This window comes from Eublepharis macularius, chromosome 14 (genome assembly GCF_028583425.1).
Source record: "Eublepharis macularius isolate TG4126 chromosome 14, MPM_Emac_v1.0, whole genome shotgun sequence".
NCBI lineage: Eukaryota > Metazoa > Chordata > Lepidosauria > Squamata > Eublepharidae > Eublepharis > Eublepharis macularius.
The window spans coordinates 34,787,765-34,813,569 of NC_072803.1; the positions used below are offsets into that span (position 1 = coordinate 34,787,765).

At 45.4% G+C, this 25,805-nt stretch overlaps 1 protein-coding gene across 1 annotated transcript in view; it reads left to right on the top strand.

Moving 5' to 3' along the window:
• Positions 1-25,805, top strand: part of FAM178B (family with sequence similarity 178 member B) — a 202,698-nt gene that overhangs the window by 104,041 nt on the left and 72,852 nt on the right. The window contains exons 6-7 of the mRNA XM_054997241.1: positions 17,579-17,669; positions 24,950-25,075. Of these exons, the coding sequence (XP_054853216.1) occupies positions 17,579-17,669; positions 24,950-25,075 (217 nt within the window). The remainder of the gene's footprint in view (positions 1-17,578; positions 17,670-24,949; positions 25,076-25,805) is intronic.

Consider the following 25,805-nt stretch of genomic DNA (forward strand, 5'->3'; position numbering starts at 1 on the left):
CTTCCTCTGAATTGGATTGCTTGTTCCAAAATGGAGCTGCACAAGCATCCAGCCTTTTGTTCACAGAGCTGTGCCAATCTTGTTCTGTGTCTCATAGCCACACAGACGTCACGTAAGTGATCCTTATCCTGCATTTGTCCTCCTTGTGTTCACGCCCTCCCCATTCCCCTCTCAAGCACAACTACTGTGCTTCACTCTGTCTCTTGTAGGCACATGTTATTAACCGCAATGGTTGCCCTGGGGAATTCTGGGATTGCTGCCACTGTAAAGGAAAGGGCTTCTGGGTAATCTTCCAAATGCAGAAAGCTCTTCTTACTTGGATGACGTTCTGCATTTCTGCAACAGCCCTAATGACAAACATCATGCCAGTTTCAGCCATTGCTCTTCAGGTCATTTTCAGGGAAATGACTAAACTGGAAAAAGGTTGGGTAGAGGGCCTGTCTACAGGTCTTCCTCTTCTCTAGCCTGCCCTCACTCCTACGTTTTGTTTTTCTTTTTTATTGCGGAGAAGACTTCAAGGCCTAATTACGAAGCGGCGTGTCATCCTGGGGCTCCAGCAATGTGTTCAAAGAGTTCTTAGGCCTAATCAGACACTACTCCCTCTCTCCACCTTGCACGGTGAGGATAACAGATTGTGGGAAGGGCTGTGATGCGGCTGACTCCCATTCATTCTAGTGTGTGTTTTTCTAAACCTTTCCCTGTAGCTCGTTCCTCCTGGGATGGAGTTTTCTGTCTCCTTCTTGGCTGCCCATTATAGTCACCCCACATCCATTGCCGAAGTGAGGTGTCTCGTCATCATAGGGCTGCCCTGATCTCCCTGAGCATAGAAGACAGCAGTGTCCAAACTGGCCCCAAGTTTAATTCCTCCCTTTTGAGAAGGTAAAGCAATTCCAGTGTTCAGAGCAGATAAAAACTCTGCTTTGCTTTGTATAATCCTGACAGCTCTAAACAGGCAATAAGCACTTTATCTCCTTTTTACAGGCACAAGGGGTGAAATGACTTGGTATATAATGAGATATTAGTCTAAAAAATGACTTGATGTTTTCTGGCTTCCAACTATTCCTTCCTCATTATTACCTGAAGGGCCAGGACTCCTGAGTTCTACTCTCAAGTCAGGCAACAAAGATCCAAATTAGCTGTGGAAATGGCAGACTGAGTGGTCCTTTTCACATGTCTGGTCTGTTCACATGTGAGATGGTCTTATCTGAGTATCATGCCCAAGAACATCCACTTCTCTCACCCCCCCCCCCTTTTTGGAGATTTTTACTCAACATCCAACCCAATGAAGAATGCTGATGGCTTCAAAATCTCACTTCTTTATGGCATGAAGGGCCAAACTACATGTTATTGTTGAGGGTACATGACTAGGGGAGCAATCCTAAGCAGGTTTGTTCAGAAGTAAGTTCTATTTTATTCAATGGTGCTTACTCACAGGAAAGTGCTCTTAGGATTGCAGCCTAGATCTCCCAGTATATATTTTAGCATTAAATCAGAGCTGCAGGAAGGGGACTTGGATTTGGATTCCAGTGCCAGGTGGCAGATGAGGCAATCTGTAGGCCATTTTACCCCACCCGCACCAACGGGGGAGAATGAAGGCACAATACAGTTGTACCTGCATTTTTTCTCTACTGGGGCCAATAAATGTTAGGAGGGATTTCTGTTGTGTTAACTCAACCCACCTAAGTGCTGTTTCTGTTATCCAAATCAGGGGACCCCTACAGGAGGTTTTTTTAATATTAAAAGCACATTTGGAAAACCAGTCATGGACCCCCAATTTAACATGTAGTTTGGTAAGTAGTTTGATAACCTACAAACTTGGATAACCTACAATGTACAAATATGTAGTCCGTAGGTTAGGTTATCCTAATAACAGAAGAGTGGATCCAACCAACTTTTTCACTCACTACAACAGCTGTCATACATGACTTGTGTCCTTGCAGGTACCATGATCTCCAGCATAACCTTTTTGGGTAGTAAAAGGAGAACTTTCCTCTCTTTTTCATCAGTGGAAAAGCTGGTTGGATCCATCCCACTAATATACTAATATTATTGGGTTCCCCCGTCCCTTTTCAGTTTAATCTTGAAGAGATCCAAGAGTAAGCTTTTACTTTCTACCTCCTATTGAAATCTTTCCCTCCTCCCCTTCCTCTGAAATCAGGAGGGCAAACTGCACTTTATGATTTGGGGTGTATTGTCTCTGGGTTCCCAGACCCAACTTTGACTCACTTGTGGTCTGAGCACTCTCTGCTGAGATTTCCCAGGAGCAAGGGTTCCTGGTTCAGATCTGAACTGCAGCACCCAGGGAGAAGTGGCTTCAGCCTCCCCAGCCAGCTTCTTTCCCCATGTGCCATGGTTCCATTCTGAGACAGAGCCCCATGCATTGGAGAAATCTGAGTAGCTCCCAGCTGAACATGCAACTGTATGCATGTTCTGCAAACTATAGGGATCAGTTCTTCTGAAGAAAATGGCAGGTTTGCCATTGGAGGGTGGATTGTATGCCATCACATCCCTGCTGAGCACTCTCCTTTCCCCAAACTCTGCTTTCTCCAGGCTCCACTCCAAGTCCCCGGGAATCTCCCAACTTGGAATTGGGACCCTAAGTCTGGCTCATTAATTCAGTTCCTTCCCCTCCTAGTTAGATGAGATGCTAGAAGATCTATGAATATCTCTACCAATTTTTTTTTAAAAAATTGGTAACTGAGGGTGGCGGGGGCTGGGATTGCTATCAGGGCTCTGGTATGGTTAGAGGGAGGAGTTTGACCGGTTTTGTTCCTGCACCATTTTCCCATCCACAAAAATATCCCTTAGAACTTCCATTTGCATTGTTGAAGGAAAGATATACATTTCCTGGATAACGCCAGCATGTTTCTCCCAAGAGGGCAAGGGCTGTCTGTTTCCCGGGGAGGGGGGCTGTCTGAAATCAGGAAAATTGCATGTAATGTGGCCCTAGTCCAAATTGGGGGGAGTGGCCCTTGCAGTTACTGTTTAACATTAAAAACTTCTCTGGAGTTACATTTGTGGCTCTCCTAGTATCTCTTTTGGAGTTTGACTTTTAGTGTCCTCCCCTTCCCTGCATAAAAATCATTTTCTACTGTGCAGAAGTGAAAACGCAGCCTTTCTGGGGCAAAGCTTTGGAAGGTTAACCATTTTCTGATGGGGAAAAAAAATCATCTTCTGTGCTGCACGATGCCAGAAGCTATGGAGAGTGTGTGGTATTTCCATCTGAAAATCTCGTCGCTCATGATTATCATTCCAGTTTCTCCTCCTCCAATTTTTTTTATTATTATTTATTATTATTATTACTTCTCTCAAGGTTGCAAAGTCTTTTGTGCTCAATCCCCCACTGACAAGCCCTCTGCAGGCTTCAGTATTTATAGAAAGGCGGTGGGAGGGAGTCAGGAAACAGAAAAGAGGCTTCCAATTAGCATTTTTAGAAATGCCAAGTGAACGTGATATAGGAAACAACTATAGGTAGAAACAGACTTAACCAATTGCATCTTTCCAGGGCTGTGCTATTGTAAGAAATCCATATGTCTCCTCTTTCCCCCTCCTCTGCTCCCAAGAAAGAAAGATGGGACACAATCCACCAGGAAGTTCTCCTGCATATGCCTCCTTAAAATAAGCCGGATATCTGCAGTTCTTGTTCATTTCAAAGGGGCTTGAGCGGGGGAACTTAAAGACATTGAAGTGTCTTCTATGCGGGACGGGATTTTGTAGTTTGCCTGTTGCTGGAGCGGTTGCAGATAAAGCACAGCAGCAACAGGGCTTCCACATGGCAGATTTCCCTGTTATTTCCTTGTTCCAATCCTCTAGAAGTGGCCACCTCAGTCCTCTTGGGTCACAAGGGTTTTTGCAAAAAAAAAATCAGTTACATTTTCAACATAATCACATTTTATTGATATACTGTTGTATGCTGTACTTGAATCCAGTTGTGTAGGAGGATGGAATAGAATTGTTTCGCATAACTTATCAATAGAAGAGTACTTAATGCAGCATAAAATCATATTCGCTTTTTTTATACCTGCATCACACTGCTGGCTCATTCTTCAGCTTGTAGTAAACTGCAGACCTGAGATCTCTTTCACATGTACTACAGCTAAGCCAGGTTAACCACATGTGCATTCTTTTTGCCTAAATGCCGAATTTTACATTTGTTAAATTTCATTTCCTTAGTTGCAGCCCAGCTTTCCAAGGTAATATTAAATTTTATTTCTATCTTTTCAGGTGGTAACTATCTTTCCATATTGGTGTCCTCTGCAAATTTGATAAGGACTTCCTTCCTTATCTTTATCCAAGTAATTCCCTGTGAATTGTGACTTGCTTCCACTTTTCCTCCTTTTAATAATTCCCAAAATCTTTCATCTGAAACAGCTATCTTACCTTCCTCTTGGTGGAGCTACCTCTGCCTCCTTCCCCTGCTCCCCACTGCCCCCTAAGTCTCCTGTGGGCTCTTGACCTGGCAAAGACAGCTGTTCTCACTCCCTTCCCCTTCTCCCCTCCTGCGCTGGATCCTGTTGGACAGAAGCCCGGCTGGCTGTGTAATAACTGCTTTTGCCAGAGAGGTTACTTGGAGTTGAGTTTTATTTTCCCCCTTTGGTAGCTGGGATCAGCCCACAGGCGTGAGGCCAGCCAGGCTCACAAAGAGAGGGAGGAATTGTTGTGTCACTCCCTGGTTCCAGCAGACTGCCCCTGCGCAAAGCCAAGGCTGCCCCCTAAAAAGCCTCCCTCGCTCCAACACTTTTAGGCTGCTTTGATGCATGAGATTTAAATCTGACTTTCATCCTTGCTTGTGCCACTTATGCAAGTGCACAGTCGCTATTAATGCAGAATAAAAAGTGGAAGAGAAAGAGAGGGGGCTCTTGTGGGACTCTGGGCAAGTTGACCAACCCTCAGTTCAGAGGTCTGTACCACCTCAAGGAAGAAGCTTTGTTCACATCTGGGATCCCCAATTGCCCCTCCCTGGATGGAGGTGCGGAGGAGCAGACTGTAGGGGTTTCTTGACTCACTGTTTCTGGCCACAAGCTTTATTTTATTTACACTCCACCTTTCTCCCCAGTGGGGACTCAAGATGGCTTCAGGGGTCCCCAACCTGTGGCCCGTGGGTCACATGCGGCCCCCAAGCTCTTTCTGTGCGGCCCTCCAACCTGCTTATTTGCTGCTATCACCCTGCAGTTTTGTTGCATTTTGAGTTAAGCTGTGGCCCTCTTTAGGCACTGGGCACTCTAATGCGGCCCCCGTGTGCCAAAAGGTTGGGGATCCCTGGCTTACATCATTCTCCTCTCCTCCATTTCATCCTCAGAACAATCCTGTGTGGTAGGTTATGCTGAGTGTGTGTGACTGGCCCGAGATAGGGATTTGAACCTGGTTTGTCTAGATCTGGTCTTACACTCACCACACCATGCTGGCTCTCATTTGAGAGAAGGCATTTATACTGCAATTGAGCATTCTGACCAAAGTGGATTTTCCATTCTCATTACAAAACAACTGAGGCAAAAACTGTTATAAGAAGAATCATTAAAACACTCCTACCCCATACTGGCCTTGGTAGAAGGCTCTCTCTGCTGCTACTAGTAGTAATATTTACAGAACACTAGCAGTGTGTTGGGAGCTGTACAGGTTAGCAGCATTAATTTGTCCCTATCAAGAGGGCTGACAAACTATAAAGCAAGAATGGAAGAGGGAGGGTAGGGGCTGACAAGCTTATTATGAATGCTTGTCAGTTGAGAAAGCTGTCAAATGTCAATAGGGGTGTAGGGAATGATATGCAGATGGTTCAGACAAGACTCACAGACTTGAGTGAGGATGCAAGTGACATAGGGGAGTTTGTCCCAGGCCCCAGGCATCAAGAAATAGCATGTAAGAAATAGCAGTAAGGACAAGTGTGAGAATGAGAAGAGTGAAAGAGGTCCGTGAGCATGGGTAGGGTAGAAAGAATGAGGCAGAAAGCTCCATATTTAGAAATGAAGATGTGAGGTCATACGTTTGGGTTCTGCCCCAAGTGTTTTTTAAAAATCCATCCATTGAAAACTAGAAGGTCTGAATGAACTCTCTGTCCCTCTGACATGCTAGCAGTTCACAGGCATACATTTTTTGACACAGGGAAGTATGTATTCATGCAAAACTAGCATGTTCTCCCAATAACATTACCACATATGGGCAGCGGTGGAGCAGTCCCAGGATGGCTGTACCATGTTCTTTTTTTGAAAGCGTCCACTGATCCAAAGTCACAAGCAAAAAGGTGGGGAGATTTAAAAGTAAGGACTCACTGGTGTGTACAGATCCCTGTGTATGGGGAGCATGTGAGATGTAGTTACAGTGATGGAAGAGATGGCAGAAACATCCCAGGAGGAGGGAAAGGAAACCTGCAAAAAGGATGTTGTCTGTGGTGCTTCCTGATTTGCACATCATTGAGTACATAGGTTGGGTCTGAGGTCAGCATCCCGTGTCAGGCATGAGTTGTGGATTCTCCTCAGTTCCTGGGCCTGTAGGGGCACTATTTGGCCTGTTGGGAAACCCGCATGTATCTCAGGGAGCACATTAGTTTTTTCAGCGTCCTAAATAGCACTCCCTGGGAAGATGGTTAGTGGGAAAGGCTGAGGCCCCTTTTCTGGGTGAGCAGTGGACCTAATCCAAATCAAGCACCTGTGCACAGGGGAATGAAGGAAAACTACAACTGACCTTTGACAGATACACAAGGTGTGGACCCCAGGCACAACTAGAGTAATCTGTAATGTATGAACTTCAAGTACACCTATTGAAAAGAGCCTGTGTGATTCCTATGGGCATTAGAGGACCTGGGATTGAACGCAACTCAACCATGTTCATTTCAAAGCTTTCAACAAGTCACTTTCTTGGCCTCTAGACCTAACCACATTGGTGGCTTATGCTGCAATGATAGATGAGAAAAGGAGCAATTCAATGAAACTGAAGTTCCATCTCATCTATTAGGTATTGAACTACTGTACTCAATTTATTTCCTGGGGTTTGGCCAAACAATAATGCAGTGAGTAGAATATCAGTAGGCCAAAACGATCAGTGTGAGGTGGTCCTCCTGAAGCAGTCGATAGCAGTTGTTGGATGTATCAGCAGTTGCTTCTGGAGGCATTTAATCCTCCCAGACCCTGCCCCACCAGAGTGAACCAGAGATAACAGACCCCAAACATCTCTGACACCTGAGCTAGTTAAGATTTCCAACTCTGGGTTGGGAAATTCCTAGAGATTTAGAAGTGGAGCCTGGGGAGGACAGGTTTTGAAGAGGGGAGGGACATCAGCAGGCCATAATGCCATAGACTGCACCTTCCAAAGCAGCCATTTTCTCAATGGGAACTGAACCAGTCTGTGGCTGTCCCTGTAGGCTTTTTGCCCATCTAGTGTGTATGAGATGGAGCCAAGAAGCCTAACTAGTGACTAGGCTGATGACTTTGGAATCAGTTCTGGGCAGAAGGCTTGATGGTAGGCTTGCCAGATGCCTGCCAAAGGCAGGCAGTGTCCCAGCAATTTATGCCTCTGCCCACTGATTGCCAGCTGATTGGCAGGAGGATTCAGGCTGAGGGAAATAGTCGCACACATGCCCACAACCCTGGTTGATGAAATCACTTTGGGTGTGACCACGAAGCAATGGCATCACACCAAGGCCAACTCTTTAATACTCAGCCCCAAACATAGCATTTTCACTATGTTTGAAGCTGAATGTTAAAGAATCAGCCCTGGCGTGATGCCGTCACTTCTGGGTCATCATGCTGGAGTTGATGTCACTGACCAGGGATGCATGTGCGTGCACATGCTCATGCGTGAAAGCACAGGTGTAAGTACCCCCCCATGGTTTGCCGGGGGGACCTGCAACCCTTTATGATGGGATATGATTTAAGGCCAGGCCTCAATCCTACAAGGGATGTAAAGTTATATTCAGGCATGCAACATGAAATGAGCAAGAGGTATCAGACAAAGGAAGCCTAAGTCTCCTAATGGTGAATTGTTTCACCATTGATACCTTTGGAGAAACTCAATCCTGGCTTCATTGTTTCTCACTCTGGTACACTTTGACACATTTTTGATAAAGTCTCATTTTTCCTGCTGTAAATATCTCCGTCAGCCATACTGCCTGTCTCCCCAGTTTGTAGGAAGCCCCCTGGCCTTGGCTTGGCAGATAACATGGCCACCTAGCTCTTTCTTGCTGTGGGAAGAAAGCAGCATTTCCTTATCCTTGCCCTCAGTTGCCCCTCGTTCTTCGCCAGGCATACACACAAACCCTCCAATAATTCCTCTCCCTGGGCCTCACGCCCTTATAAATCTCCACAGCAGAGTTCTCAAGCCTGCTATTAGGCACGTGCCTGGCCAGTTTCCCTCCCCGCCTGAGCTGCCCCTCATGTTAAATTCACCTCTTTTTGCTGACGGAATGCTTTCCAGCAATGTCTCTGAAAGCAGCTGTTTAGAGATAAAGCCCAGCATAGCTGCCTCTGTCATATAATGATGGGAAGATAGGCCTGCATAGAAGCAATTTCCACATCTAAGAAGACCCTCCTTATTATGTGTGACAGTGTGCGGGGAACACATTGAGTTTTTCTGTAATGGCAGCCACCCTCCACCCCCCCCCTCCTGGCAGCCAGCACAAAAGCAACATGGAGTTTGATTGCTCTAGATTAGGGACACAGGCATGACCAGCATGTGTTTGTGTGTATGTTTAATACACAGATGCCCATGTTGTAATTTTACCTGCTGTCCTGGCTGGCACCCAAGATAACCCCATGGGAATACAGATCAGAATCTGGTTAGCTCTGGATCAGCCACAATGGGAACAATAGAAGGATAAGTACATATCTTTTGTGTGTGCCCTGCTGAGCCACCACAGCTGATACACAACAATAGAAATATCATTGCAAACAGCCCAGCCACCTGATAATACTTGGCACAGCAACAGCAGTGCGTCTAAGCACAAAATAATGCTCAGAAGCTAAGAGTGCCTCCTCTTTCCTAGCTGCAAAGTGAGAATGATCAAAATAACTGACTGCAGGCTCCTGAATCTCAGGTGCTTTGGGGCCAAACAGGGGACTAAGAGGGAAAATGTCTCTTGTAAGCAATGTTGGTCTTGTGGTATCACCCTTTTCTCCTTTTACCCTATTGTCCCATCTTTTGCCACATATAAAGTGATAATATATTGTACCTCTGGGTATATGGATAGTTCTTTTCCTGCATCACTGACAGCGATTGCCACATGCTTAAGAGTGCTTCTTTCCAGGCCTACCACACAAGCTGGAGTCTCAGCACCTCACTTTTTAAGAAATAAAACTCAGCCCTCATCTCCCATGCCAACATTCTGAGGTGTCAGTTCATTTTTTTCTTTTTATTTATTTATTGCATGTAAATACTGCCTTTCTGTCAACACATCCAAGAAGGGTTACCATTAAAAATCCACAAAGGCAAAACAGTAAACAAGGGAAATGGCCTCATGCCATTGGTTGTCTTCTCAGGAGCTGATGGTGTGATTGCCCTGCCCTGGGTTTCTCCTCCCTTGCCTCCTTCGGCTTTTCTGTGCTCCCACACAGCATACTCAGAGCCCCCAAGAGCAGCGAAGTCCACGTCACCTTTGGTGAATCCACTTTTCATTTACCTTCACTCTTTAGCAGAACAACCCAATCCCTGTCATTCAAATATCAATAACATTAACTCCAGACAAATGTGTTAGGGAGGAGAGGTCATCACATTTTTCCTAGGGTAGCATTTGGGTGATTTGGGTTGTGTGCCTGTGTCCTCCAGAGTATGAAATCCTAACTCTAAAGCACCTAGTTATAAAAGGTAGCAATGTAAGCTTTGTAGATCTTCGGTTCAGAGGTGTCCACTGTGTCTTGCAGTGAGACCTCTGACTGAGTTCTTTACCTGCTATATACTTCAGTTTCCACATGTGAAATTTGGAAATGGCTCGCTTCGCAGTGCAGGAGAGGTGCGTGTGTGTGGATGGACAGAGTGTTTACCCTAATGTGGGGTGTTCAAGAGGGTGGGGAGCGTCAGAGGGAGTGTTGTCACCACACTGTGCCGAAGCCAGTCCCCAACGCTGCAGCCACAAATGACTCTGCAGCCGTCTCTCTCCTAATCTAACTAATGAAGTAATAATGACTCGGGGGCTGGCAGAGATCCAGGCTGTCTAAACTGCTGAGCTGAGCTCACTCTGTATGGCTCTCTCTGGAGCGGACAGTAATCCGGCTCCCTCCAGGGCTGCAATGTTTTTAACTTTTTTAAAAGACTTGCTTCAAATGTTCCTTTTTTCAGAACAGGAATCTTTGGGCTCTTCCAGATGAATGGTTTTGTGGGCGGGCCAGCAATTAAATTCTGCACACACTTCATTGCACAGCAATGATAGGTCCAGCAAGTGGCATCCGAAGCTCAACAGTAGTAAAGGAGGGTTGCACAGACTGTCTGCTAATTTTACAAATTCTGTGACAAGAAAAGCACAATCCTGTGACCCCTGATGTGCCATTGAAGCTCTTTGTATAAATTATTTTGCAACTGTAGTTATTTGGTCTGTGTCGATCTGATCAGGTGAGAAGGAAGTAGATATTCTGCAGAGTGTGGAAGCCCCAGCTATGTACGGATGTCCAAAAAGAACAGTTCAGCAGTGAGATAAGTTACAGCATCTCCTCCCTCTAGAGTTTTTTAAAGAAAAAGCTGGACACTCATCTGTCAGGGAAGCTTTATGCACAGGAAATCCTGTCTCAGAGAGCAGAAGATTGAACTAGTTGATTCACTGGATTCCTTCCAGCTCTTAAAGGTTCTTTATGGTTCAGTGAAAGCCAAAGAACTCCACAAAGTCTTGCAAGTCTAAAATGGAAAACAACAAAAATATAACCTCAATGCTTTTCTGACATCACTCCATGGGAGCAGCAGATCTTTATGCCACTGTTGTGGGCAGACTGTCATGAGACTTGTGGGAGCACCACCCTGTTGTAGCAATGAGCTGTTTAAGGAGGGGGTCCCTAATTAATGGGAGTACTTTGGGTTGATTAAGTGACTGTTCTGTTGAGTTGATGGATCTTCTGGCTAGCAAGCTGAGCTGCTTGAAAACTGTGGGACTCCCTGGATTTTAAAAGCATTCAGATGTGGGTTTGAGGAAATAGTGAGGCTGTGTCAGTCTTGAAAGGTAGAAGCGAAGAAGAAAAGGCTTTGGGGGCCCTGAACCTGGGCTGATTCCAGATGACTAACCTTGAGGCGCTTCATGCCGTCCTCTTCCGGATCGCGACGGGGAAAATGTGAAACATCGCGTTTCCTCGCGCGAGTTTTGCGCGTCATCACAAGCGCATCGCTAACCTTGAAGCGCCTCAAGGTTAGTCATCTGGAATCGGCCCTGTTAGATTCTGGACTTGCATTGACTCTGCCCTGGGACTTCCCCTGACTATATTGGCTGCTATTTCTGATCCGTTCCCTCTTTATCAATAAAGAATTTTCTCAGAGACATTGTATACTTATGTACCCTAGAGATGCTAACTCAGGCAAGATGTCCATTCTGAACATTTCCATCTAATATATCCTGGAAAGAAGCCATGTATCCCTGAAATAACAACAACAACAACATTCAATTTATATACTGCCCTTCAGGATGACTTAACACCCACTCAGAGCGGTTTACAAAGTATGTTATCATTATCATCACAACAACAATCACCCTGTGAGGTGGGTGGAGCAGAGAGAGCTAATAGAAGCTGTAACTGACCCAAGGTCACCCAGCTGGCTACAAGTGGAGGAGTGGGGAATCAAACACAGTTCTCCAGATTAGAGTCCTGCGCTCTTAACCATTACACCAAACATGGGCCGTTTCCACACGGCTTACCTTATTCTGCAAAATAGCAAAATCTCGTGCGAAATCTCGCGAGAAGACGCTGTTATCATGCAAGAAGATGCTTTTAGTGCGCGAGAAGACGCAATAACAGCGTCTTCTCGTGCACTAAAAGCATCTTCTTGCATGATAACAGCGTCTTCTCGTGAGATTTCGTGCGAGATTTCGCTATTTTGCAGAATAAGGCAAACTGTGTGGAAACGGCCTTGGTAGGGGTTAGGCAAACATAAATTTATGGATTTTAGTGGGCTGAAGACTGCTTAACTGCAAAGGATCAAGCGATGCGTTTCCTCTTGAAATTAACAGGACTTGGAGGGGCTTAACTTTGGTCAGGGTATGTCCTTTGTAAGGCACTGTTTGTAGTGCTTAGAAGTAAAGCAGAGGACTTAATAGGGCTTCTTTATGCATCACAAAATGCTGTTTCTGTATAATTTGCTAGTGAGGGATAGTTGAGCAAGTGAAATCTCTAGGTAAATTGGACCATGTACATATACTAAAAAAATTGCATGTAACAAGTTCTCAGGAATAAGTGAAGTGGTGCTTATAGTTGCAGGATTGTAGATGCAGCTGCTTATATTTACACATCATACAAAAAAGGTCATGTGTTGTGTACACATACTCTCATCAGAGGAACACAGAAGGGCCATCTCTGTAGCAGCCTGGAATACCTCTGAAGGGGAATCATCACATTATAATTTAAATATCTAGCAGCTTCAAGACTCTCCAAGCCCTTCTGACTTAGCTTGTTATAAGTAAATGTCATACAAGGTGTTCTGTGGAATTTTCTGCTTTGCTCAGAGATCTGCTACAGAAGAATTACTTAGTTTGGTGATTCTCAAAGTATTTGCTGCAAAGGTCCACTGAAGTATGTTCCAAAGAATTAAAAGTTAAGACAGACATAGTGTTTTGGAGCAGGACAGTCAGTTTGATATGCAACCTCACCTTTTTCTGTTTAGATTCACTTTGTTATATCTAGAGTGTGTGGGGGGGGGGACTTTTTGAAAACGCTTCTCCAAGTTTGAAGCAGAAACCAATTTTAGATTGTTTGATTGACTAGTGTCTGTAATATCATGAACTCACCTTCTTTGCTTCCTAGTTCCTAGGGCAGTTTTGTTAATTTTAATAAAGTGAATTGTAGAATTCATGATACAGTTTAGATTTGTTCTAAATAGCCCTTCTGCCATGTGGAGGAAAGAGCCAGGCTGACTGCTGAATCAAGTTTTGATTTGGTAATCGTCACTCCTATAAACAAATGACAATTCTGCGTCTATCAATACGGCACCAAAATGTGGTCACCGACAGACAAAGGAGGGATTTCTGCATAGCTGGGGAATCCCTAGGTATGCAGAAAAATATGCTTGGAAATGCTTAAAAACAGAAAAAATGCAAACAGCTCAAATAATACAACACATGTGCATTACCACACACACACACACACACACACACACACACACACACACACACACACACACACACACACAGACAGACAGTCAGTCAGTCAGTGGTGTTTTAAACATGACAATGGCTTTGCATTGTTTCCCCAATGCAGTGGCAATGGGGCTTACGTATGGCAGCTTTCCCAGAATTTTCCCTACCCAGTCTCCTCTACTTGCCATTTTCCCTAGCCCTGAAGGGCTTTTCTTAAAAAGTCAGTTGACATATTATATCATTATAACGTTATAACAATCTGTCTATCAAGTTCTCGAAACTTCCAGGTTTTAATTTTTTAAGTAAATTTTTAGACCCTTCCTCTGCAGAGATATAAGGAGAAATGCAAATATCTGCAACAAATGTGGCTAGAAGCTTTCTTAAAAAGACACTCTAGGGATAGTTGGGAAATTGCTACCATGGGGGACTGGGACTGGGCAGGGAAAATGTCATCAATGTGAGTGGGACTGGGAAGACCCAGACTATCCCATACACATGGGTGTCAGTTCAGTTTTGCTGTGATCTTTCCCAAAATATTGCAGCAAAGCAAGTTTGAGACTGCAGAAAAGAAGGGGAAAGCTCTGGAGCATCACAATACTGAGGGAAAGTGTGAGGGGAAAAAACTGCTTCCAGAAAACATCCAAGCCAGAGCAAACAACCCGTGTGTACGAGACCTAGGTTGCTGGGAGTCTAACCACTTGGAAGCTAAAAGAGTCTTAGGTGGGGTGAGAATTAATTAGGATCAGAGGAAAAGGATTTCTTTTGATCCTAATTAATTACACCACGCCCTAGTACTCTTTAAAAGTTGTCCTGGAACTGCAGGAAGGGGATAAAATTAGGGTCAGGAGATGTACTGTACTCCAAAATACCCTTCTTCCACAGCATACTGCGCATGTTTGGAAATGTACAGCAGAGTGTACTCAACACTTAGCACTATGGGACCATTTCACTGTGACAGTAGATTTCTTAGATTTAGGGCTAGCAGTGCCATCCACTATAGCCTTCTAAGGATCAAGCTAGATGTGCAGGTTTTTAAAGAGCTGGGTCTGCGTTCCCTAGACCCAACTTGAGTTCCCTGCAGCCACACAGCAGCTTTGAGGAATGGCTGTTAAAAAAATAAAGGAGAGCCCAAATGGCCTCAGAAGTCAGAACACCACTGTGGGGGGAGGAAGGGTTCCTCCCTCACCCCTCAAGACATTTCCCTGTGTCAAAATAGGAAGGGGGGAGTTTTTCCTCCTGCTGTTTTTACTGCTCCCTGTGCACAGAATACTCCATGTGAAGGGGAAAAATCCTCCCCTGATATTTTGACATGGGGAAATAGCTTGGGGAGGTGGAGTAGCCCCTCCTCCCCCTGCAGAGACATTGTGAGGCTATTTGGGCTCTCTTTTATTTTTTAACAATCATTCCGCAACAGTTCTGTGAGGCTGCAGGGACCCCCAGCTGGGTCTGGGGAACTCAGATCCAGCTCTTTAAAAACCTACACTTCTAGCTTGACCCTAAGCTCATTGACTTTAAGTGTTTAATTCTATTTAGGATGGCACTATAAATGAGGAGAAGACTATAGCACTGGAACTCAGCAATCCCACATTATTACACCACTGGGTGGGGGTGGAAGGAAGATTTCCCAGTTGATTATTTCCCTAACCACCCCCTTCCACTCCTCACAAGCCCCCCCCCCCCCAATTTGTGCAGGTCTATGGTACAAATTGCAAAGCCGGGAGAAAGCTGGAACTTGCTGTGAGTCCTCTTTCTTTTTAATATTACATCTTTCTTCACTCCTAGCCTCTGTGTCGGATGAATCTATCATTTGATACAGGTGAGAGCAGGAAGAGCTCATGCAGCACAGATTCCAGCTTTCTCTGACAACATGAATTTGGTTGTAACATTGGCTGCTTCCACACAGGGACAACAACACTCCTTATAGATTTCATTGCAGGGGCAATGGGACACATACTTTGTACCAGATCAGGCTAAGAACATAAGAAGAACTCTGCTGGATCAGACCACTCTGTTTCATGCACTGGCCAGCCAGTCAAACAGGTATACCAACAAAATGGCATGGCAGCCAAGGTCTTTCCCTCATGCTGTTTCCTAGCATTGGTATTCAGAGATTTGCTGCCACTGTATATGAAGTTTCCTTTAGTCATCACAGCTAGCAGCTGCTGATGGACCTATCCTTCATGAATCTGTCTACAGCCATCTACGCTCATGGCTATCACTATGTCCACTGGCAGTGAATTCTGCATTTAATTACTTGTTGAGTAAAGTAGCATTTTCTTTTCTCTGAATCAATTGCCTATCAAATTAATTGGTGCACCCAAATCTAGTGTTATGGGAGAGGGAGAAAAAGCTCTATCTACTTTCTCTACCCCATGCATAATTTTATAAGCCTTTATCATGCTTCCCCTTAGCCCTGTTTTTTATAGACTGAAAGATCCCAAACTCTTCAGTCTTTTCTTTCAGGAAAGATGCTCTGACTCTTAAATCATCTTGGTTGTCCTCTTCATTTTTCCCAGCTTTGCAATATCCTTTTTGATATAAGGTTTGGGAAAGATCACAGAAAAGTGGGAAAAAACAACAATCAGACGATTAGCTGATGACATGGTGTGGATGTGCCAAAAACTCCACTCTGGTTTGAATGCCAAACCAGGTCCATTTCCACATGGCTTACCTTTTGCCGGGATGCAGCATGATCTCGTGCGATAACAGTGTGATCTCACGTGAAATTGCGTGATAACAGTGTCTTCCTGGCATTTCACGCGAGAACATGCTGCATCCCAGCAAAAGGTAAGCCGTGTGGAAACGGCCCAGAGCAAAACCTCTGTGTGGAGGCAGCCATTTATATCCTCCTTCTTTCATGGGCTTCAAAGCAACATACATAGGATTTTCAGGAGGCCTCCCATTTAGTTCCTGAGCAGATCCAGGCCTGCTTGGCTTCAGCAAGGTGACTATGTCCTGTTCCTTCCAACGGGGACCTAATATATGGGCAGTGACATCCTTCCAAGGAAGAGAGGGAGGATCTACAGCACTATAACTGACAGGTGTGGGGAGGATCCCCGAAACATTACTCTATCCACAGCACTAGACTCAATCTTGAACCCTGACCAACTGAGCAAAGGAGGTGGTTGGATGCCAGGAGGCAACATTAACTGGACCACCCTGCAATTGCAAGAAGGATGGCTACCCATTGTTCTGGGAGCTGATTGTCAAAATTTACATTCATCTTTCCAAGTGTAACAACATTGTACATCTCGAATTTAAATCCAGGGAAAAGGTGTTCCCATGTATCCAAGGTCTGCAAACACTTAACTGTGTAGACTCTGTGCCTGATGGAGAGCTGAGCTCATAATGCATAGCATTTGACTCCCGAATCAGCCTCTGAGAGCCGATGCAGCTTTTGTTCTGGGGCACACAGGCCCTCTGAGAACAGATCCTTCTGCTTCCCCAAAGCCAGCTTTAGGCAGAATGAGGCTTGTTTTAAAATCACTGGCACAGTGATCCCAAATTGCCAGTGCCAGCGATGCCAATTTGTGTTGTTGGAGCATGGATAGCTGGTTTAATTAAAATGCTGCTGATTGAGGTTTGGATACTTACAGATTGTCTTATGACTTTGTCTTTGAGCAAATGGTGGGGAAGAGCCAAGGCTGTCAGGTCTATGCCAGGTTGATGAAGAGTGACCTGGTGGTGGCACAAAAGTGTTTCGTTCTCATGCTGCAACCAGAGGCTTTCTGTTGCTCTTGGGAGCAACAGATGGAAACAGGATACATCTGTAGTGGTGGCATAATAGGAGGAACAGCATATCAAGCTGAGAGCGAGTGAGAGAAGGAACACAGGCGAGTGATGAAGCAGGGGGTTTGGGGCTGCACCACTGTTCCATTCTCTGCATAGTTTCCCTTCTCAAAGAGAAGGATCAAAATATCACTTTCCTCCCTTCCCACTAATAAATATGGTACACATTCCACTGAGAAGTTATCCTGGTGCAAGCCTCATGAAAATGAAGTTGTGCTGGGTGCCTGACAGTTCCCAAAAGAAGGGTGAAAGAGGGAGCAGTCCCAAAATTGGGCTGAGAGCGTTTCCTCACCTGAGGCTGAAAATCTAAATGGCAGCCATCGTTCTCCCGCTGACAAAAAAATTAATAATAATGCAATCATAATGGAATCATATATGAAATGATTTGCTCCATTTTTATAGCATTAGGAATCTGTGGCTACCTCCTTCATGGTAGAGCTAACCCTGGGCGGTCCAAGGTAAAAAGGTCTGCTAGAATCCACCCAAAGCCCTGTAAAGTAGCAAGGTTGCTGAGGTTCCCTGTTTTTTATCCTCTAGGCGGTTACGGAGAAATCTGAGCCTCTGCTTCATTATAAAGCTTCTCGGAAAGATGAACATGGCAACAAGCCCTTGGCAAGAAGAGATCCAGGTTGGTGCAGGAAAATATGGGAAGGGATTGGGGAGTGGGGACTCGTTTCAGTTTCATCCATTTCCTAGACCTAGGTTGGCTAACCTCCAGATGGGCCTGGAGACCTCCCAGAATTACAACTGATCTCCATATGACAGAGATCAGTTCGCCTGGAAGAAATGGCTGCTTTAGAGGATAAACTCTATGGCATTATACCCAACTGAGGTCCCTCCTCTCCCCTAAACCTCACCCTCCCGACTCCACCCCAAAGCTCCAGGAATTTTCTAACCCAAAGTTGGTAACCCTACCTAGGCTTCTTAGCAGGACGATGTGGATTTTTCTGAGGTAATCCTGCAAGCTGGAGCCCAGGAGAACCTAGTACCCTTTCAGTGAATATTCTTGATACAGTCAAAGTAGCTCAGGGGTTTTCAACGGTCAGAGTGCCTTTTCACTATCAACTGGATTGCAGAGGAATGCCTGCGTACCCTGCAACTGAACCCCTGCGTGTTTCAGAAGATTCTGGAACACATTTTCCACTGCAGAATACTGGTAGGCTTACTGAGCTCAAATGGCTGATGGCTGCTTCATCTGTTGCATATTACACAGGTTGGGTTGGAATCCTCACCCAGTGTAATAATCAGGTGTGAGTTGTAGGTTCTCCATTCCTGCATGTGGAGTGCCTGTTTGGATTGGGAGACATCTTTCTACCACCTCCTGCACAGGTATCCTAAGCTGAAATAGTCCCTCGGGGCCCTATTGTAGCCTTTGAGGAAACCTACACATTCCCTGTCATGTAAAATGTCAACCTTCCCCTGTGGCAATGTGCTATTTGGCATGATCAGCAGTGATGGGCAAACTCTCTGGCAAGACAACACATCTGCCATGATTGATCTTGTCATTGAAGAACCCCTGAAAAGCTGCTCTGAGTAACTTTCTGAGTAAATTTCTCTGGAACACCAACTGAAAGCCACTGAGACGGACAATCATTTTTTTACATGTATGCGTCCATTCCTTTGCAATAATGGAGGTGGAGGAATGGAACATAGAAACTGGTCCATTATTCAGTTCATCCTGGGATTTCAACCTGTCCTTGTGTCACAAGGTCCAGGTTTTTGCACTTTCTGCGGACATCCGTTACATGATTTAGGGAGGTAACTAGCCCTTCTAGGTTCTTCTTGTACCTTTTCATTTACTGCTGTGCTTCTCTCACCTCCTGTAATTTTATGTCTCACAGCCTGCCACCCCCAATTCAAAAATCTAGACTAAACAGATTTTTCAGAACCCTCCATGTTAACTGTTGAAGACTTTCTCAGTTTGCAAAATGTATCCCCATGGCTGAATTCAGGTTATTTTTTCCTCTTTTGGAACAAAATAATACAGCTCCCAAAGGCTTCCCTTCTGTCCTTCCCAGTGTAGTTTCCAATCCCAAAGACCTCCCCGCTTCCCTTTAGGTACCTGAAACTTCATGAAATAAGGGTCTCATCACATGAACACATGTAGCTGCTATCTTCTGAGTGAGACCCTTGATCCGTCAAGATCAGCTTTGTCTATTCTGAGGGGCCATAGCACTCTTAAGATCCCAGGGGGAGGTTTTGCACTTCACCTACTACCTGATCTTTTTCACTGGAGTTGCTGGGATTTGAACCTCGGACCTTCTCTCTCTACCACTGAGCCACAGCCCATTAACTCCCCCCCCCCCCCAACAACAATGAGCGGCTTTGTCTTCTCCTTCTTATGCACATCAGCAGCTCATTTTCATTTGCTTGTGTCATGGCTCATTCACAGGAATGAGAAACATCTCCTCCCCCTGAAAATGCTAAGGAGCCCAGAGATCCCAGTTTCAGTTAGTGAAAAGACTAGGGGTTGGTTTAAACCTCCTCTCTACTCTCCAAGTGGCCCTGATCCATACTGGAGATGTACGTATATCCAACTACCTTTTAGAGATTGACGGTCTTTGTGGCTTTGGTTTGCCCCTAAAATGGGGGGTGGGGGACGTGTTGTTCCACATATTGGGGAAGAGAGGGTTAAGGAGTCCTTTGTGGCTTGGCGTCCACAAGAGTGAGTGGATCCGACAAAGCCAATGTTGTTGGCAGTTCAGACCTTGCTCAGTTCAAAATATATATTGCCCCCATTAAAAAATTAGTTGCCCAGCAGAGCCGTATATTTTGTTTGCTGCTCCAGCAATTGAATGTAATTTCAAAATTGCCAACTTGGCTTATTTCAAAGCCCATCACAGTAGAAACTCCTCTGGCAAGGCATGCAGGTGGGCGGCTTATTTTTGTATATTTAGCTATATATACGTTCAGTGATTCATCCCTTGCAACTAAGCTATTGTTTAAATATCCTCCCTGGCTTCTTTTTAAGGGAGAAGAATCAGCAATCAGCAAGCACAATGGGGAGCGAAGGGAATGGACGTGAGTGGAGAAGAGATCTGACAGATTGCTTTCTCTCTCCTCCCCCCCCCCATCCTCCCATGCTCTGTTGAAACAAAATTTCTGCTGATTTGTTAACATCCAAACCCACAATGGGGTTATGCAGAGTGGAAGTGCTTTGGAGGCAGGAAAGGAGAGTCAGCCATATAAGGAGGAATAGTTTTTTTACAAGGGCAAGTTTGCACATGGTTTTTTTGAGGGGGAGGGGAGGCATAGCAACGGAGTTTCTACAAGTCACCTGGTTTCCAGGCCAGGTTGGTGCAGCAGGCGAGCTAAGCAACCCATTGCCAGATCTGGAGCTGGGAGTTCTCAAACCTACCTGTAATAATCAGATGGAAACTGAAGTCAGTGCTTCATGTACAGTAAGCAGGAAATATTTGTGTTGTGGTGACAGCTGCTGCCAAAGCAATATTTTTTTTAAAAAAATCTAGAAAGCCAATCAAATCTCCAGTGTCCAATGAGAAGCCCTGCTGTGCAAAAACCACACCTGGCTCCTCACCCACTTTATAAAAACACTTGGCGGGCACCAGTCAAGGTGTTGGCAAGTACCATGGCATCCATGGGCACCACATTGGGGGGGGGGGCTTGCTCTGTTAGTGTCATAAAGTTTTCTGCTCCCCCTTTCCCTGATCCTTGTGAAGTTCACAGCAGCTTTTCAAATTCCGGTCAAAAGAGACTGCTGTGTTGATTCATGGTGTGCAGGTTCAGAAGGCAGAAACATACACACAATGCACAATTCTGAGAGGTGTTAATTTGTCTGTGTATTCATCAGTGTGGCAGATCATGGATTGAGCAGAGCAAAATTCCTGACAACACACCCCACTAATGCTGCACATCCTCTAATCATTCAGATCCTTCCTACTTGTCTATTACAAGCAGCAAAATTTGGGATCTAATGTCAGTAATGAGGCAAGGTTTGACATGCTGAAAAACAGGATCAAATAGTGTTTTGCCAATGTGGCTATGAAGAGTGAGTTAGACTCGCAGGCTCCAGTGGGGTGGGAGTTTTCAACTTCGCCAGCATCAGCAACTGTATCACGTCTAAATAGGAGACATTTTTTGGAATCTGGATTTGGCACCCACATCACTCCCCCTTCCTTCGTGCCATTTCAATGGGAGACACAGATGTGGTCAAGGAATTGTTGTTCAGGGTCAATGTCACATGAATCGATCCCTTTCAGAAGAAACCCACACCCCATCCTACAGAAGGTCAGGCCTGGCTAGGAACAGAGGCTGTCTTTCTGAGTGTCCTTTTCTGCTCTCTTGAGGACTGGCGGGGATTGGCTCTGTTCCATCCTCTTGCTGTACCATTTCCTTTTTAGGCTTGAAAAGCCAGAGCAGGAGCATTGGTGGCAGGTTACAGAGCTGTTGTTTGGGAGGCCCAAGCAACACAGACCAGCACAGGCGAGACCAAGTCTAAAGGATGGGCCTGGGAGATTTGTAGCAGGTCCTTATAGGGGTTGAGAAGTGTTTCCTGGGCTGTAGTGTTATTTACATGGGGGGGGGGCGAGAGAGGGAGAGGAGGGAGAGAGAGAGAATGCTCCTGCTAATGGCACAGCATATTTTCCATGCATTTCTTCTCTCCTGTGTCTCCCCTGGAAAGTAAGTGCATGTTCACATGGGAACTTTGGTCTCTGTTGTGATGCTGCCCTTGTACTCTTGGGTGGATATCAAAGGATAGGGATAGGGCTCAGTGGCAGAGCGTGTGCCCTGCATGAAGGTCCCATGTTCAATCCCCATCACCCCTGCAAAAGAGTCAGATGGCCAGTGACAGGAAAGACCTCTACCTGAGACCTTGGCAAGCCACTGCCAGTCAGAGTAGATAAGATTGACCTTGACAGACCAGTGTTTTCCGTCCATAGGAGGGCAGCTTCGTACACCCATGTGATTTTACCTGGGTTATACTAGACAGTATAGCAACCCCAAGTCCATGGGGCTGCCAGTCCTCGGATGAGCAAGAGAGACTTTTCTCTTCAGTCCTTATGCTGGAATAAACTGTGGCTCATCCTTAAGCTGCCACAGGATCCCTGCTTATTCCTCCTGCTGTGGCAATTGCATTAGGATAGCTGAAAATATAGGGGTGTTAACTGTTAAGAGATGGGTGAGACGATTCACCAGCCCTGGCTGAGGAGAGACCCAAAGGAAGGGAAACCAGTAGAGCTAGAACTGAGCTTCAGCTGTTGCCCTCTCTTGTAGCAATAAGCCTTTTGGAAAGGCTCCTATGAGTCACTCAAGAAGGGGCTGCTTTGCCAGGCCCATCATTGGAACAGCCTCAGGCCTTCCACCTACCGAGGCCCAGAAGGCACATTACTTGCTCACATGCAACAGCTGTGTAGGACGTGGGGGTTATGTGTGTGTTTGCAATTTTGCACTTTTTAAAATTAATAAGGCAACAAATGGATAGATAAAAGCACAAATGTTCATGCAGGGCTTTTAAAAATAAATTCTGGAAAGGCAGGCGGTGTGCCCGAAGCATGGTGGGAGGGGCAAGGCAGCTGCGCCAGCATCCAATTTGCTATGATTGCACATCTCTCATTTTTGGTTGTGAAATCGGGGAAGCTGGGTCCATGCCACAGCTGAAGAATTTGCTGTGAGCTGTTTTTTAATATGTCTGTCTTCAGCTTTCCTTTCTCTCCTCTCACCCTTCTTAGTTCCTTATCCCTCTCAGTCCTTTTGCCAGCATTAGATCCCTGTTTGTGCCCAAGAACAGCAGAGATTTCCTTGGTCCCCTTCAGCTTACTGAACACCTTCTGTTGTCCGTGGCTGCAATCCCACCTACCAGCTAGGTCAGAATCCTTGGATTTAAATGGTCTTAGGAACTGATCCTATGATCCGCTGCTCTGTCAACACGTCATCGCTCACAGGAGTAGGTTTAAGGATCTCGGCACTGGTGCAGCCACCACCGGCCCCGCTTGCACATGCACTTGCTTTCCATCCCTGTCAGAGCAGTGTAAAATGCTGTGCAAGAGAGCAAGCAGCAAGTATGTCCTCTACTGATAATGATAGTGATCAATATCGCTAGTGATACTGATGTAGCACAGAGGTAAAGAGTGCCAGCCAGGAAACGCCTAGTTGAAATCTCACCTCCTCAGCCTCAAACACTGCAATCTATGCCCATTGGGTTCATTGGACTTAAAAGAGTGTAACTCTGCTTAGGATTGCACTGAGAGTCTTTTGACATGGAGGTGCTTTGGGTGCCAACCTCCAGCGGTTTTTCTCCAAAGTTCCTCATGTCTTTGTCTTCCATTTGTTGTTTTTCTGTTTTTCCCTTGTGGCTTCTCTGTGCTTTCTCTCAGCACCTTTGATCCAGTTTGTGAAAACAAAAAAGGGCAGCAAATGGAAAAGGAGAATGTGAGAAAGCGCAGAGAAAAAGCAGTGCACGTCGGCAGTTAAGCCACATGAAAAAAACACGTGAAAAGACCCTGAAATTCAGGGGTTCTAGGCAAGCCACTGTTCTGTTATATCACTTTTTACTGGTTTACCTTATAGAGTGTTGTAAAGCATTATTGTAAGTGCTTCTTTTTATTACATAGTATTCAGGAATCCTGATCTTCGATGTAACCTGCTGTTCGTTTTGCTTTATACTCTCCCAGTAGCGAGTTGGCAGAAGTTAAGAAAAAGCACTGTTTGTGTCTGTGTGGGACAGTTCTAGAGGAGGCCTAGAAATTACACCACTCGGTTGGGGCTCAGTTGTGCAACAAGCTGCAACAGAAGCCACAGCCAGTTCACAATTGTGTTTCTGTGTAGACTGCAGTCTATCTCTGCTCTCCAGAGCAGAAGATTTTAGTATTTTGTGGGGGTTCTGGAATTTCCTGTCCAAAGCTAACATTCTGAGTATATTCAGTTGGATTCTGAGCAGTTGTTTGCCAGCAGAACGGGTTAGTCTTGCTGTTGGACAAGAGAGCTCCGACAGGCACTCCTGAGTCACCAGTTCATAAAAACAACAAACCTATTGGGGGATGGAAGGAGAAGCTGGGAGAGGCACGACAAGCCGCTACTTGAGTGGACCACTTGGCTCACAGCACAGCTGCATCGCTTCAGGGCCGCCCGCTCTACAAACAGCCTGGGAGGAGTCCAACTTACCTCCTTTGCATTTCTTTAACATGAAAAGTAATAATAATAATAATTGCGCTTATATACCACTCTTCTATACAGAGGACTGTCCCACTCAGAGCGGTGAACAAAGTCAGAGTTATTATTATCCCCACAATACAGCTGAGGAACGGGGGCTGAAAGGAGTGCCTTACCTAAGGCCACCTGCTGAGCTCATAGCAGTAATGGGATTCGAACCAGCAGTGTTTATTCACAACCCAACCACTTACCCAAGCATCTGTTCTCACTTCTATCCTTTTGCCCTGTATGATTAGCCTGTTGGATACCAGGTTTTATTGGGAAGTCTTCAGAGAGTCCAGAAACAGCCAGGGCTGGGGTAAAAAACTTTATTTCCTTATTGATTTCCTTCATTTTCACCCCACCTTTCCAATGGGGACCCAAAGAGGCTTATATCATTCTCCTTTCCTCCACTTTAACCTCAGCTTGGTTTGTGAGAATTAGGCCAGAAACCCCTTTGTGTCAGAGGGCCCATTGGCCCCGCTATAGCAGCCTGTAAGGCTGACAGGGAAGAGAGACAGAGCCCGATATCTATTCTTAGGTCTCAGTGAAGCATCAGCCACTCGCGCTTCTAGGTGTTGCTGAGATAAAGCAGCCAGTTCCACATTCCCTGTGCAATTATTATAAGTCTCTTTCCACTTACAGAGGAACAGGAGCGGCTGGATGAGGGCTGGCGGCTTCAGATCACCAACCACCATGAGCCACTTGATCACATGCTCGTGGTGCCCACTAACCACAAGTTCTTGTCTTTCCCCATAGCTGCAGCAGCTTGGCCATCTCCTCCCCCTCATGAAGCCTACCTTTTTGAAGCAGGGCCTGCAGAAGCTTCCAAAGCACCAGGATGGGAAAGAGCAGCAGGAGGCGCTGGCTGAGCTTGACCAGGAGGTGAGAACAATGTGGCATGTTTACGGAGAGCTTTATCAGCGCAGCAGCTGAACAAGGGGAGCAGAAACCTAACAGGCAGAAAAGACTTCTGGGATTCTGCCCAGCAGGGTACAGTGGGCCATGATCTATGCTGACAAACAAATGTGACCGTACTCTTGATGATGTGGAGCCACAGCATCCTTTGAACTAGGCCTTACTTGCTTCATCAAATAGGATCTAATGCATTATCTAGTTAAAACTAGTGATGGGCAGCCCCAACGTAATAACCACTAAATCTGTGTGTATGTGTTATTATGTGTCATCAAGTCGCGTTCGACTTACGGTGACCCTATGAATGAAAGACCTTCCAAACGTCCTACCGATAACAGACTTGCTCAGATCTTGCAAACTGGAGGACGCGATTTCCTTTGTTGAGTCAAGCCATCTCATTTTGGATTTTCCATTTTTCCTACTGCCTTCAACTTTTCCTAGCATTATTGACTTTTCCAGAGAGCTTGTCTTCTCATGATGTAACCAAAGTACTCACAGTGCTGCTTAATAATCAAATGCTCGATTAAAACATAAATTGAATTCTCGATTAAAACATTCAATCTTAGCAGAGTTCAGCTGTTAATCTCTGAGGGAGATACTGAGATTTATTTTTTTTGTTCCAAATTCACAGCAGAACCCTGTATTTCCCAGCTGATAAACAGTCAATGCATTAATTAAAACTTTTATTTTATTTAAAGTA